We start from the raw sequence: 14,183 nt of genomic DNA, 5'->3' as shown, positions 1-14,183 counted from the left end.
TTGCGAAATTTACAATGCCATGAAGGCATGAAAATTGGCATAAAGGACAAGTTAATTGCATTATTATGTTGGATTCTTTAAAAAACATTAACTCTAAAAAAGTACAAAATGAACACACCGCCGCAAAGTGGCAACGGACATTGAGGACGCAGTTTCATTTTGTATTTTTCCCAAATTAATACTTTTTTGGCAGTTTCCTAAATTGAGGATAGATTCAAAGGGGGAAAAAAAAGAAACTTTTTGACTGGCTTTCTTCCCAGTTACGCACTGCAAATGATTTTCACTAATCTGGATGAGCAATTATAATTTTTTTTATAAATAACTATTGGACCATGTTAGTTTTGAAAATTTCTTTTTATGGAAATGCCCTCTCCTTTTCTTTATTTTCTTATACAATTTCCATTATTCATAAGTTGGGTATAATCAAGGCTGTCAAACTCATGAATTTATAATAAAAATGAAAATTTGAATTATAAACTTGTATTATAAACTCATAAAAGTTTACATCTATTAATAAATAACTATTAAAAATATATAATTCAATAATTAAAATATAAAAATTATCATAATTTAATTTAAATATAAATGATTAAAATTAAATTCATTCACATTGATTGATTATCATATTCAATGTGAAAATTTTAAAATAGGAAAACTTATTTTTAGTATTTCTTATTTTTATTAATATTAATTTTTTTCTTTTTTTCTTTTTTTTTTTCCTTTGAAGCGGGTTCTATTGTTTCTATAACTGAATTCTATAGAGTATATATTTAACACACTCAACTCAAAAAAAAAATAGCTAAGTTTAGCGAGTTTAATTGAGTTTACATTTAATTTAAGTTTATAAGTGAGTTGACATAATTTTGTAAGATATAAGTGTAAAAATGATAAACTTAAAAGTGAACTTGTGAATTAATCTAGTTTATATTTAATATATGTTTATGAACAAATTGATACGATTTTGTAAGTTAAAAATAAAAAAAAATAAATTCAAAGGAGTCAACTTGAGAACTTGACAATAAGGGATATGATCATATTGATGGCAAAGCTTTCCTAACAAATATTTAACAAATTACATACCTTGTCCTTTCCTTTTCTTTTTTTTGAAATACTATTGTTTAAGATTTTGGTAGATAGATAAGATCGATATAATTAATACTTTAGTATTTATTTAACTTTCTTTTTATCCTTAATTTATTTTAACATTTCTTTGGAATTCTAAAGTTAGAAAAGATGATAATATCATTGAAAAATAATAAGGAATGTTGTTTGAAATTTTAAAATGATAGATATATATAAATATTTTTAAGTGATTCTTAATCATGTTTCAAACATGATTGCTTGTAATAAGATAATACCTATAAGTAATAAAAAGAAAAGAGGTGTTACAAGAAAGAAAGAAATAAAGAAAAAGAGGATTACTTGCCAAATTGTTAAGTTTCTTGATTATAAATAAAAAAATATTAGGTAGTATCATGCTCTATAAAGGTAAAACAAATCTAGTCTAATGTAATTATAATGAGTTTAAGTTCAAAAATTGAGTTATAATATAATTAAAATTATAAAAATTAAATGATTAATTTTTTTCAAATTCATTGTACGAAGCATCTAATTGGGAAAATAAACACATACCCTTAAATTCATTAATTGCGTCATATAACTATCCACGACAATAAATGTAAAAGGATGTTTAATTTATGAGTTTTAATCTGAGTTTGACTTTCAAAACCTTCATTATATGAGCCTAGATTCTTTTATTTTTTTTATTTTTAATTATATTTATTTATTAAAAAGTGAAAGTGTTATCAAAGAATTTAATTCTATCAGTATTCTATTTTATTCTTTTATTCTTTTATTCTTTTATCTCGCTTTTAAATTTATAAGTGTAAATTTAAATTTGAATCAAAATTTTTATCCAAAATTTTGGTAGAGTTTGAAGGAAAATAAAATATTAAAATTGAATGCGAATAAACATCAGTTTAATTTGTAAAGATCTGTCATATATTGTATGAATTTTTTTGTTTGTTTATATAACCATTTTATTGGTGGACAATTTCTAAATTTTTCAATAAACACTCTTTGAATTATTAGTCAAACTCTATCTAAATTTTTCAATAGAAGTGTTATTAATAATTATACATTAACTCATTAATAAATATCAGTTTAATGGGCAAATTTGTAAGCACGTCATTTGAATTTTACTGGTGTGAGCTCATTTCTGAGAGGAGATGGCTGCAGAATTTGCAGTGCTAATGGAGCCTTGAGGTATGACAAGCCTGAAGAACAATAAAGTCAATGTCGGTGGAAAAGCAGAAGATTGGAAGACGACACGATCATGCACCTTGTCGTTGCACGCAACAAACAAAGGGTAATAAGATGATTTTTACTTACCGTTTTGTGTGTAATTTTGAAATTTCAGTTAGCTCGAGCATTGAAAGTTCTTGTTCAGCAAGTAAACACCAGAAAGACGACGACCAGGAATTCAGGCTCAATTTGCTCACTGAAACCAACTTTAATTATGACCATAGTTGAAAAATTATATAACAGTCCAGGTGGTGGAAACCGTCATTTTGTTTTGGTGCTCAATTCTTCTCAGGTTTCCTCCAATTTCTCTTCAAATTCATCCTGCTTTGATGAATGCGTACTTCATGCCTGTTATTTGAGGTCTCTGATTCTCCAAAACAGGCTCATTGGTTTTCCTTCCAAAGAGGTATGGCTAATTTTTGTGTTCTTTTATTATTGGACTGACACATTTAGTCTAGCAGGTTCTGAGATTCACTGAGCAGGTTTTATCATCACGAGTGAACAATTCGGAAAGCACCGTTGAACGAACTGTATTGACCGAGTATTATTTCGCTTCAGAAAGGTTGGCTTATTTTATTAATGCTGAATACTCTTCAATTTTGTTCTGCCTATTCGGTGCATGTTTCAGGTACTGGCTTTTGTTAGTTCTCATCACATTCAAATGCTAGTAGTCTCTCATCCAAGACCTGAACTGGGGTCAGGAAAATATTGAAAGGGACATTTAATTGTGAATCTGCTAATCTACGGGGGATTTTTTCCCCTATTTGTGTAATTTAATCAGTGATTGGTACGTTCCGTCAAAAATCATGATAAATTCAGCTTATGCTTTAGGCATACGGAAGTTGGCTAAAAATCTGAAGCATCTGCAGTAACTAGTAATCACCAATTTATTATAGGTTTGTCATGGGCTGTGGCTTTTCTAAGTTCTCATCATGCCGCTCGGGTACAGAGCTGAGGGGTCCATTGCCTGAAGCTAAATTTGATGGTAAGTTTTTGTCATGTGCATCTCTCTAGCTAATGTGAGAGTGGTTTCAATCACTGATTTTTGATTCCCTGTTCAGGAAAAGAAAAGAAAAGTGAGACCACTGATGTGCCATTATTTCAAGAATACACAATTCATCAGCTTAGGAAGGCTACTTCTGGATTTGCAGCTGAAAATATAGTTTCTGAGCAAGGTGAAAAGGCTCCAAATGTGGTTTATAAAGGAAAACTAGAAAATCAGACACTGATTGCTGTCAAACGGTTCAATAGATTGGCCTGGCCTGATGCCCGGCAATTTTCAGTAAGCATAAGTGACTTTAACTGCCAACATTTTTTTATACTTGATATAATTGGCTTGGATGAAGCTTTATTTTACTCTTTTGTATTTTATAATAGAATAAAAATATAAATTTAACTATAAATTATTTTTTAAAATATACTTATAATATTATATTAAATGGTATAAAATTAATCATCAACTTTTTAAAACGTTACATCTAACGGAGTTCATTAAACCTAAACAAATGTCAATTTATCTTTTTAGGTTGGGCCCCCACATTCATTATAGACTATAGTTGACCTCCATCCATTACCTGCAACCTCCCTTTCATCCCCTCACCCTTCCGGCTTTATTTTGAAGTCCTTCACTTTTGCCGTCTTGAACCTTAACTTCTCTGCCATTATCTCAAGCTTCAACATAATCATCACAGCCGAAAACTTGGAAGTGAACATTGACCCAGACAAATCAAAATAAAGCTTGAAGGACTTCAATGCTCCACTCTTCCTCCTCCTCTTGATTCCCTCTCCCTCCCTCCCTGATGCCAGAGGAACAAAGGAACAAAGGATTAGTTTTTCGACTTCAACCAGAAATAACACCACCCCATTTCTAGACTCTCATGAAAAATCGCCCAAGTAACTTGATTTACACAACAACCTCCATACATATTAGAGAAATTTCGCACCTTTCTGTACTGGCAGAGCAAATACTCATGTTTGTCGAGGAGGCTGAATCCTTCAAATTTGAGTGTTCCGAAGCGTGGAAGCAAGTCGATCGGCTTCTTCAAATGCTTCGAGCCTTGGTTCGCTTCACCAGCATCACCCCTTCGCTCTATGAGGTACCAATTCGGCGTGTGACTGTTGAGTGGTCAAAAATGCAAGTGACAGAGCTTCCTATGGCGGGTCGTTAACATTGTTAGCACAGCCGATTTCTGAAAATACACCGATGGCACTGGCGGCTGTTGGGTTGAGCTGTCTCTTCCTCCAATTGCCAGCAACGACCTGATTCTCTTATGGGTTGGGTCTTTCATTTAAGTTACTTAGTGTGGACTGAGACACTACTGATTATGTTTAATCATTAGACTGGATATCAATGAGGGATGAAACGATGAATGAGTCATGGATCAATGCTTTGTGGCCTGTCTCTCGCAAGCTGGAAGGCCGGTCGGAGGGGAGGAAAGGGAGGTTGCAGGCAACGGAGAGTGATTGAGAATTAGTGAAGGGCACCTGTAATGAATGTGGGGCCCACATTAAAAGAATAAGTAGTTAATGATTTATTTTATACTATCCTATAATATAAATTACTCAATGTCTTTTAAAAAATACACCACGGCTAAATTTGTTCTTTTACCTTTTGTAATATAACTACTCCCTTCATTGGCATTTTTTTTTTTCTTGTGGTTTATATCGGGGAATGACGGAATTAGACATTATTTATTTTGTGCATATTCTTGTTGTCTTTATGCATTTGTGTTTCTTCTTCTAAAATAGGTAAGTATACTGTTATAAATATAAACCTGCATGGTTGTTACGTAGGTTGATGCCTTCATCTTTGTGAATGGCCTTTCTAATATTTATTTCTTTTTCTTATATTAGTGACATGTAAACCTTTTTCATCTGATAACTTTTCTTAGAGAATCTAACATAATAATGAAATTAACTTGTCCTTTATGTCAATTGCATTCCATTTCCTGATTATGAAGTTAATTAGAATTAAATTTCCCCTCTCCGTGGGCCAAGGATTGTATGTTTACCAAAATTACCTTATCTAACATCTGGACTGCTAAAAAGTTTCATGTAAAAATTAAAAATGTTAGAAATTATAATAGAACTATTAATGGGTTTAAAGTAAATAACTTATGCCATGAAGATGAACATCCTTGACATGGTTATAGAGCTTCTGTGACCAAGTGCTTTTTATATGACAGAAGTAGAGATGGACATCCTTAACATGCTAAAAAGTTTGAAGCAAAAATTAAAAAGAAAAAATGTTTGAGATTATAATATAACTATTAATTTGTTTAAAGGAAATAACTTATGCCATGAAGATGAACATCCTTGACATGGTTATAGAGCTTCTGTGACCAAGTGCTTTGTATGTAGACTTCAATCATTGCTACACTTCACCCTCTTAATTATTTCAACTAAAGGTATGGTGAACCTGTGCTCTGGCCACACTTAAAGTCTAATAGGCTTTATTGTGAAGGGGCGTGAAAGATTATATAAAATATTATAGAGACACACCAAGCAATATGCATTTGAGACAGATTTTATCTTTGAACAGGATTTTCATGCCAGAACTGGAGTGCAGCAATCTGTACGAGCTGCTTCATACATACATACATATATATATATATATATGTATATATATTTCTTGACAGATATAAGAAGGCACCATCTGGAAAGAAATGACATGGATGCCCCAATATAATTTTTCTTGACCATGACATGATTATCCATGTAGCACATATACCTGCATTTATAAATTTATTTAAACTAATTTTTTACTTACTGCGACCTGATAAAAAAGAGTAAACCTGAAATCTATATTCAGGCTTCTCTTTGAGATTCATGTAACATCTTCAGAATCATCATCATCACTGTTATTTTGTTTCATTAATCTATATCATATGCAGTGCTAAACATGACCTTTTCTAGCTTCTACCTGACTTTGGGGAATTATATTTCCTTTTCCATTCAAAATATGGATGCCAGGATGATTCCTGGTTCTTAAACTAGGAAGCATCAAATTACTTGATTTAGTTTATGGCTTTAGCATTTACGTTTTACGCATGGTGCCTCTTGAATTACTTTTAGTCATTTTGGATTTTTCTTTTCCACATGATAGGCAATCTGGTTTTCTAGTGAGCGTGATTTTTCATTATTTGTTCTTTTAGCAACATTTTTTCACCCTTTCAGGAAGAAGCAAGGGTTATTAGTCATCTAAGGAATGAAAGATTGGTAAGTCTACTTGGATGTTGCAGTGATGGTGACGAGAGGTTACTTGTTGCAGAATATATGCCCAATGATACTTTGGCAACACATTTGTTCCATTGTAAGCACACAACTAGCTACAAACTTTGTTCCTCTGCATTAGATTTAAATACTGCAAATTTTATTCCATAGGTTGGTACTATTTTAGTAAATATTGTTCATTGAACTTACTCAGCATTATTTACATGATTATCCAGGGGAAAATCAACCCATGAAATGGACAATGCGACTGAGAGTTGCTTTATATCTCGCCCAAGCACTGGAATATTGTGCAAGCGAAGGGCGCACCTTATATCATGATCTAAATTCTTATAGAGTACTTTTCGATGATGTAAGTTCATTTCCTCTGTCTATGCTCTAAGTTCAAGCGTTATTCAATATCAATCTATGATTTATGTTGAAGTCTGACTGCCTTTAACATGTACATAGTCTTCAAAATATTATATCTATTATCCAATCAAAATTATGCAATCATGAAAGCTGCGTTAAAAGCATGCTATACATTATTTTCATTTAAGGCTGTATTTCATTTTCATTTAGTGCTATCACATGCTGCCATAAAAAAGGTTAATTAATTTCCCATGATAAATCCACGAGCTAATATTTCCCCAAATGACTATCTTCGAACACTTCAGAGTTTATATTGTGAATTATGGTAAACTAAGTAATACATAAGCAGAAAAAAGCCTGTCAAGTTTGATTTGTTCCCATTAAGGCGTGATAACACTAAATTCTCAGTAAATTTCTTAGGTTTTCTATTTTCGAATAACTACATAGTATGAATTAGAAAGTTAGTGAGCACGGAAATATGGAATTAAACAGTGCCAAGTAATCAGACTACCAGAGAACGTGATTTACTTAATTAATAGATCAAAGGGGGGCTATCAATATAAAATATTAAAAGTGTAAACTCTAATATTTTCTTCAAACAAAGACTTTGATTCACAAAAAAAAAAAAAAAACAAAACAAAACAAAAAAAACAAAAAACAAAAAGGGACATTTGTAAACAAAATGCTGCACAGACACTCTTTTTTGATCAAAATTTTGATATGGAGAATAACAATAATAACTTGAACATAGGAGAGACAGTGTAATATAAATTAATTTAGAGAGAATCAAATTCAAACAGGCTAGTACTGGGGCTAAAGATGGATTTGAATACAGGCTGAGTTCTCATTGAAGGTTTCTTGGGATAGGGGTGATTTGAATTATTAGGATGTGAATCAATGTAGATCATTTTAGGAGGCAGGGGATGTTTATATTTCAGACGTATCACTTCAAAGTTAGGAGTGTAGTTTCAGAAGGATTTGGGGTAGAATCAATTAAACAAGAACTAGGGTTCTAAGAGGCATAGTCTAAGCATTGGACTTTATAATCTCTAAATAAGATGAAAATGCTAAATTAAGACAAAATAAAACTAAGATGGATTAGATCCAGTCCCTCATATCTTTTCTAGTCTGGGACTACAAAACATTTTAAGCACTCACGTAATTTTGATATACATGTTGACATGAATGTGGCACAGCATACTTATTCTGCTAACATATGGTAGAACTATGAATCAGTATTATAATCTATAAAATGATTTCATTGATGCCTCATACTAAATTTGACCAACTTTTCCTTATTCCTAAAGAGAAGGTAAGCATTAGTTTGGGAAGAACGCAAGTGGAAATATACCAGATTAAGAAACGAGTAAAGAGTATGCTATCATGGGTGAATCTGCCTAATCTTTCATTCTTGTTCCCTCAACAATAAGTTCTGACTATTTTCATACTTGTTCATGTTTTTCAGGAAGGAAATCCTAGACTCTCATGCTTTGGTTTGATGAAGAACAGTCGAGATGGTAAGAGTTATAGTTCAAACCTGGCATTTGCTCCACCTGAATATCTAAGAACAGGTACTCCCTTAAGCTTGTTACATCATCAATTTATATTATTTGATCTCATTTGTGTGTGCTTGGTGGTTGAACTTCAGTATTGTGTTATTTGGAGTTCTCTCGCTAACATTCTTATTCTAAGATCAGATGATCAAGCTTTGTTCTTCAATCAATTTAATGCTCTCATGTTCTCCATTCTAAGCTTTTTGTCCAATGTTATTTCTATGGATGTTCATCCCATGTAAAAACCAGTAAACAGAGATTAAGTTCTGACCGCTATGTTGATTCATTAGTATTGTTTTGCATATTTTGTTTTGTAACTACACATGATGGGAAGTGTTTTCTGTCTTCTGGCCATGCAGGTAGAATTACTCCAGCAAGTGTAACATACGGTTTTGGAACCATTCTGCTGGACCTTCTCACCGGAAAACACATTCCTCCAAGTCATGTAAGTTTTGTTTCTTGATGGAAGATTCTGTGCATTAAGCATTGTATATGAACATCTTGACAATAGTAGGGTTTGCAGAGGATGTCTACGAGGCCACGAGAATATAGATAATCTGCATGATATATTTACAGGCAAAAATATAAGCTCGCATTTCTTCCTTTTGACTTGAGACATATACATCTTACCTTTCCTATCTTTTTACTGCATTCAGTTTCTTTATATTATTAATTTTTTGTTCCCCTTCATGAGGCTAAGATTACTCGATTCTTATTCTGTTGGGAACATCAGATTAATTTGTTTATGAACATTAGCGATTAAGTTTTTAGGTCAAAGTCAAAGCATTGAGTTCAGATTTAAACTAAATTCTACATCTAACAGTTGATTCGGTAATTTTCAGGCACTTGACCTGATTCGGGAGAGGAACCTTCAGATGATAACGGAGTCTTGTTTAAAACAACAATTTGCAAATGGTGAAGGGACCCAATTTGTGAACTTGACCTCACAATGTTTACATTCAGAACCACAGGAGCGTCCTAATCCAAATTCATTGGTTACTGCTTTAACACCTCTACAGCAGGATTCTGAGGTTAAATGTCTTTTGAAGTAGCTCACTGTATTATGTATTTTTTTTTAATAATTACTTAGATTTGTTTATTATGTATTTTTTTTAATAATTACTTAGATTTGTTTATTCAATTTTCAGCATTGGCAGTGTATTTTCCCAACCCGTTAGCGTTGGTCTTTGTTGAGAATTAAAGGCATATTCTAGCAAGCTGGAGTAAACTTATGTTTATTGTTATCCAGGTTCCTTCTCATGTTTTGATGGGTATACCACATGGTCCTACTACTTCACCCCTTTCTCCACTCAGTGAAGCTTGTCTAAGAATAGATTTGACTGCCATCCATGCGTTCCTTGAAAATCTTGGTTATAAAGATGAGGGTGCTGCTATTGAGGTGTGTTTCTTATTGGTTATTCATCATAATTTTTCTATTTGGTTGAGCATGGTGGTGTGTACATATTAAGTATAATTTTAAGTGCAACATTGTTTATTCTATATGTTAATGATTGTTGTGTATTCTGTAGATGTGTTTCGTCACCGTAAATCAAACTTGGATTTTTATTGTTACCTACCTTTAAAGACTGAACATGAATTTGGTTGAATGCAGCATATCTGAATCCTGAATCTTTTATGAACTTCACATTATTATTTTATTGTTGACTTTTTTTTGTTTTTTTGGCCTTCAATCATGCACCTTTCATTCCAAATGTGGACCATCCGGACGCAGGAAACATTCAACTCAAAGAAGAAGGGTGACGCTGCTTTTCACCATAAAGACTTCAACACTGCAATCGATAGTTATACACAGGTTTGTATGTTTCATGGCTCTTAAATTTGCTTACGTCTTATAGTATATGAAATATTATGTCTTCCCGAGAGAGGAATTGAAACACGGGTGACTGAGGGTGTGTATACCTCTGTTCTGGTTTAGTATCTATACCATTCAACTTGTTGCAGAAGTTAATGATAATGAAAATTTATGACTGGCAGCTAAGTTTGACAGGCAGGACGAAGCATATAGTGAACAATTGAAGATTATTGGTTTATATCAGTGACAACAAGCAGTTAATGTCTTTGTTGTGTCATGCATGCAGTTCATTGATGTTGGAACCATGGTTTCTCCGACAGTTTATGCACGCCGCAGCCTATCTTATCTCATGAAGAAAAGGCCGGAAGAAGCACTGAAGGATGCATTGCAGGCACAAATAATTTCCCCTATCTGGTACATTGCATTCTACTTACAAGCTGTGGCTCTTCTTGCACTGGGCAGGGAGAATGAGGCTTTTGCGGCACTTAAGGAGGGTTCTTCACTTGAAAGTAAATAGCACATCAATTAGTCGAGGTTATCAGCCAGATCTTTTCCATCCCCTCATGCTCTTCTCCTCAAACTTAAGAGTCCCAAAAAGAAAAAAAGGCCAGATCTTCTTCATCCCTTCCTCATGTCCCCTCCCAAGCTTAAAAAAGAAAAAAAAAAAAAATCCGGATCTTTTTTTCGTTTTCCCTGAGATGATTGTCATGGAGTAGTACAGGATGGTTTCTATAATGTGCTGCCAAATTTCCCAATTCCTTGTTGGACGACTTGTTGCGTTGAGTGTGGATAATACTTCCTTGTGTATGGATGGTTCATTGGTTTCCAAGCATTGCTTTGCACAGACTGGAGCTACTGAAGAAATCATACAAGTTGCTTTGCACAAGGTTTTCTGTTCCAGTGCTCAAAAAGAAGTTAAGGGGAAAAAAAGAGTTTTTTATGTTGCAGTTTAACTTACTGTTTTAGTACATAAGTTCTAGGGTCTACCTTTAGAATTTCTAGAAGATTTTATAAAGCGGTTCAACTGTCAGTTTAAGTACATGCAGTTTTTAAAAGAATAGTAAATGGTGCTTGTATTTATGTGCAGTGCAATCGATTATGACATAGGCTGTTTTTATGTTAATGATATTGCACATGTTCCATGTTGATATGAAATAGGCTGTTTTTATGGATGGCATGTTGAATTCATTTGTTTTTTCATTTAATCGAGAAATTGTTGTTAAGTTTGCACAGTAAATATGTAAGCTTTTAGAGTTTGAAAACATATATGATAGACTTCTCTTGAATCATATGCAAGACCTAGTTACACTTACATATCTCGGATGGGTTCTTACAATAGATACGCCAAGAGACAGGTGAGAAAGCAGGGAGAGGAAGTGTTTTTCTTTTTGAGTGTTGAGTCATTTGTGAAGAATAATGTAAAACCATCCCATATATCACAATAGAAATTTAGGCAGTTAAACAACTGCTCCCTCTATTGGTAACAAGCACCACCATAATTATTTAATCAAATAAATAATTATTTAACTTAACTTGTGCCTCTGGTTAGTTAGCCCAATCCATCAAGGGAGTAGTCTAGCACTCCCACTCACACTTGGTGGATTCTTTCTTATGTTCATACTCTCTAGTCTATATAGTATAGCATAAAACAATTCATTTATTGATTTCCTCTTGTTTTAATATTGTGCCTTAGATGTCATAGATTTACTTATATATACTTTTCTCTCAACCAATCCAATCCCTCTTAAGTCAATATAAGACTCAAATTGCCTTTCTTGTATGCATAATGTTTATACTTATGAAATCCACACAAAGATATCATAAGGGACATGTGTCAAATATTGGCATAAGTGCGCGTGCGCACATGAGCGCGCGCGCGCGCACACACACAAACATATTAGGTAATTGATCTTCCTTTCATCCAAATATCACTTTAATTTCATAAGAAATAGTCGTTTTCCTAGCATATCACCTTTAGACTATATCTATCATGATCATAAGATATATGCTAAAGTAGCAAGCATTATAACTTACCTCCATGATATTACCAAAGTCAAAGGACTTTCTAGGACTCACAACAATGAAATAGGGATCTATTCACCTGCATCTCAATTGTAGTTCTTAAGCACCTGTGGTATGAATCGCATGTCATAATGTTATTCTTATCTCATAGGAGTATTTGTTGTTTTGTTTTTATTATCAACAATATACAGACTTAAGTCCAGAAATTCTTCTTCTTGTTTTATCTCACATGAAGTCAATCATGAAGAATTTGTTTCTTGGCTACAGGTATCAAGGATGTGTGAATCAATGATTTGGTTTATATATATATATATATATATAAAGATCTCATCTCAACTTGCTCCTTTTTTATGTTGAGGTGACATATAGTTTGTATTTCTTATCTACTATATCAGCATTCTCACTGCTTTACTAGTAATCGAACACAAATGTTTCATTTTTGCTAGCTCTTCTTAAGTGTCAAAGGCCACCACTCATGTGAGGGAGCCATCCTTACATGTACAACCAAGATGAAATAATTTTCATAAAAAATGCTACTTTGTGCATGTTATCTTATTTCCTAAACATGCCAAGAGACTTTACATATTTTATGCATGCTTCTTTGGCTATAGGTTTTGTAATGGGATTTTTTATCACATATTGCATGGGAATTAATTGTACAATGACAACTATATGTGTTATAACATCTCATACAAAGTTATTCTTCACACACCATTTAAAAATCCAAAGTATTTGATGGAACTTCTCAGCCATATAGCCTCTTGTTCTATTATAGTACATGCTATAAACTCAAGTTCCTTGACAATAAAGTGCTTTTCAAGTATTTCAAGATCCTTTTCATTGCTTTTTAATGTTTCTCATTGGGCTTGGATTAGTAAAAATTTACAAGTCCTATCAAAAAATTGATAACTAAACTTATGTGTGCTTTTGCGTATAATACTAACAATACTTGCATATGAAACTTTTTCCATTTTCTTCTTCCATTGCTTTCACCCACTTGTCCATAACTAGATTGGATAAGTGTAATCTCTTTGGGTTAGACTAATAAGGTTACCCTTACTAATCCTTTCCAATCTCCCACAAATCTGATTAATAAATATGACAAAAATTTTACAAGTGGGTTCAACCAAATTTAGTAATTTCACAAATCACACCCTAATATTTCAACAATTGAAAAGCCTCCATACACTCTATTATGTTCAAATCAGAGCTTTAAAATAATGCGAAGGCATGGGAATCAAGAAAACCAAGCATTTGCATAAAATGACCAAAATAGAGAAAATGGTGTAGAAAATGGCACATGGATCATGACTAAGTGCTAATGTGCTATGGCTAGTAAGCCTTTGTGCTATGTACCACAACGCATTGCATGATTTTTAACAGCAAACATTTGCTGTCATATGATAACACTGGGAGTGAACTTCCGACACATCCTAAATCTCCATCCGATGTTCGATTGAGGTGATTTCGGTGTCTACGTAAAGCTTGCTCCTTACTCTAGCTAATAAATTATAACATTCATTTAAAAAAAATAAAAAGTGAGATATAACCTTCTTAATCTTGTTTTTAATTATTTGTATCTCAAAGTTTTGAAAATATTTTCTCTTAAATATTTTTTAAAAACTAACTCCATAAAGTTTCTTTAAAGTTTTATTTACTCAAGGAGTTTTGTGATTAACTTTAAGTTTATGCTTCAAGAGTTTTGGATATATTTAATTTTGACTTTTAATCAATATTTTTGCTATATCTCTTAACATACAATTCCGTTTGATGTAAAACTTCTTTCATGTAAAATTAAACTTGCAAATATTTTCAAAAAACATCTATTTTATTCAAAATAGATTTTATATCAAATAGATATGATTTTTCAAATTTAGCTATTGAAGCTTCCACTACATTAGAAAAAATGT

The 14,183-nt window shown here is 32.7% G+C and overlaps 1 protein-coding gene across 1 annotated transcript; it reads left to right on the top strand.

Annotated features, from left to right (window-relative positions):
- The first annotated feature begins 2,518 nt into the window (after positions 1-2,518).
- LOC129310767 (serine/threonine-protein kinase BSK7-like) lies at positions 2,519-10,790 on the top strand. The gene is made up of 13 exons (XM_054952685.1): positions 2,519-2,710; positions 2,766-2,834; positions 2,933-3,000; positions 3,201-3,289; positions 3,366-3,586; positions 6,481-6,616; positions 6,753-6,886; positions 8,351-8,456; positions 8,798-8,883; positions 9,281-9,469; positions 9,688-9,837; positions 10,171-10,251; positions 10,538-10,790. Exons 1-13 carry the CDS (start codon positions 2,519-2,521, stop codon positions 10,766-10,768), a joined length of 1,752 nt encoding a protein of 583 aa, XP_054808660.1. The 3' UTR covers positions 10,769-10,790.
- The last annotated feature ends 3,393 nt before the right edge of the window (positions 10,791-14,183 follow it).

Source organism: Prosopis cineraria, unplaced genomic scaffold, assembly GCF_029017545.1.
Source record: "Prosopis cineraria cultivar Desert tree isolate PC_DT_omini unplaced genomic scaffold, ASM2901754v1 PC5, whole genome shotgun sequence".
Classification (NCBI taxonomy): Eukaryota; Viridiplantae; Streptophyta; class Magnoliopsida; order Fabales; family Fabaceae; genus Prosopis; species Prosopis cineraria.
The sequence above is the reverse complement of the archived record's forward strand: the minus strand, read 5'-3'. Positions and strand labels throughout refer to the sequence as shown.

Coding starts and splice junctions, on each gene's coding strand:
- LOC129310767 (XM_054952685.1), top strand. CDS start 2,519: ATGACCATAGTTGAAAAATTATATAACAGTCCAGGTGGTGGAAACCGT. Junction 2,835..2,932: donor AAAGCACCGTTGAACGAACT/GTATTGACCGAG, acceptor TGCATGTTTCAG/GTACTGGCTTTTGTTAGTTC. Junction 9,838..10,170: donor ATGAGGGTGCTGCTATTGAG/GTGTGTTTCTTA, acceptor ATCCGGACGCAG/GAAACATTCAACTCAAAGAA.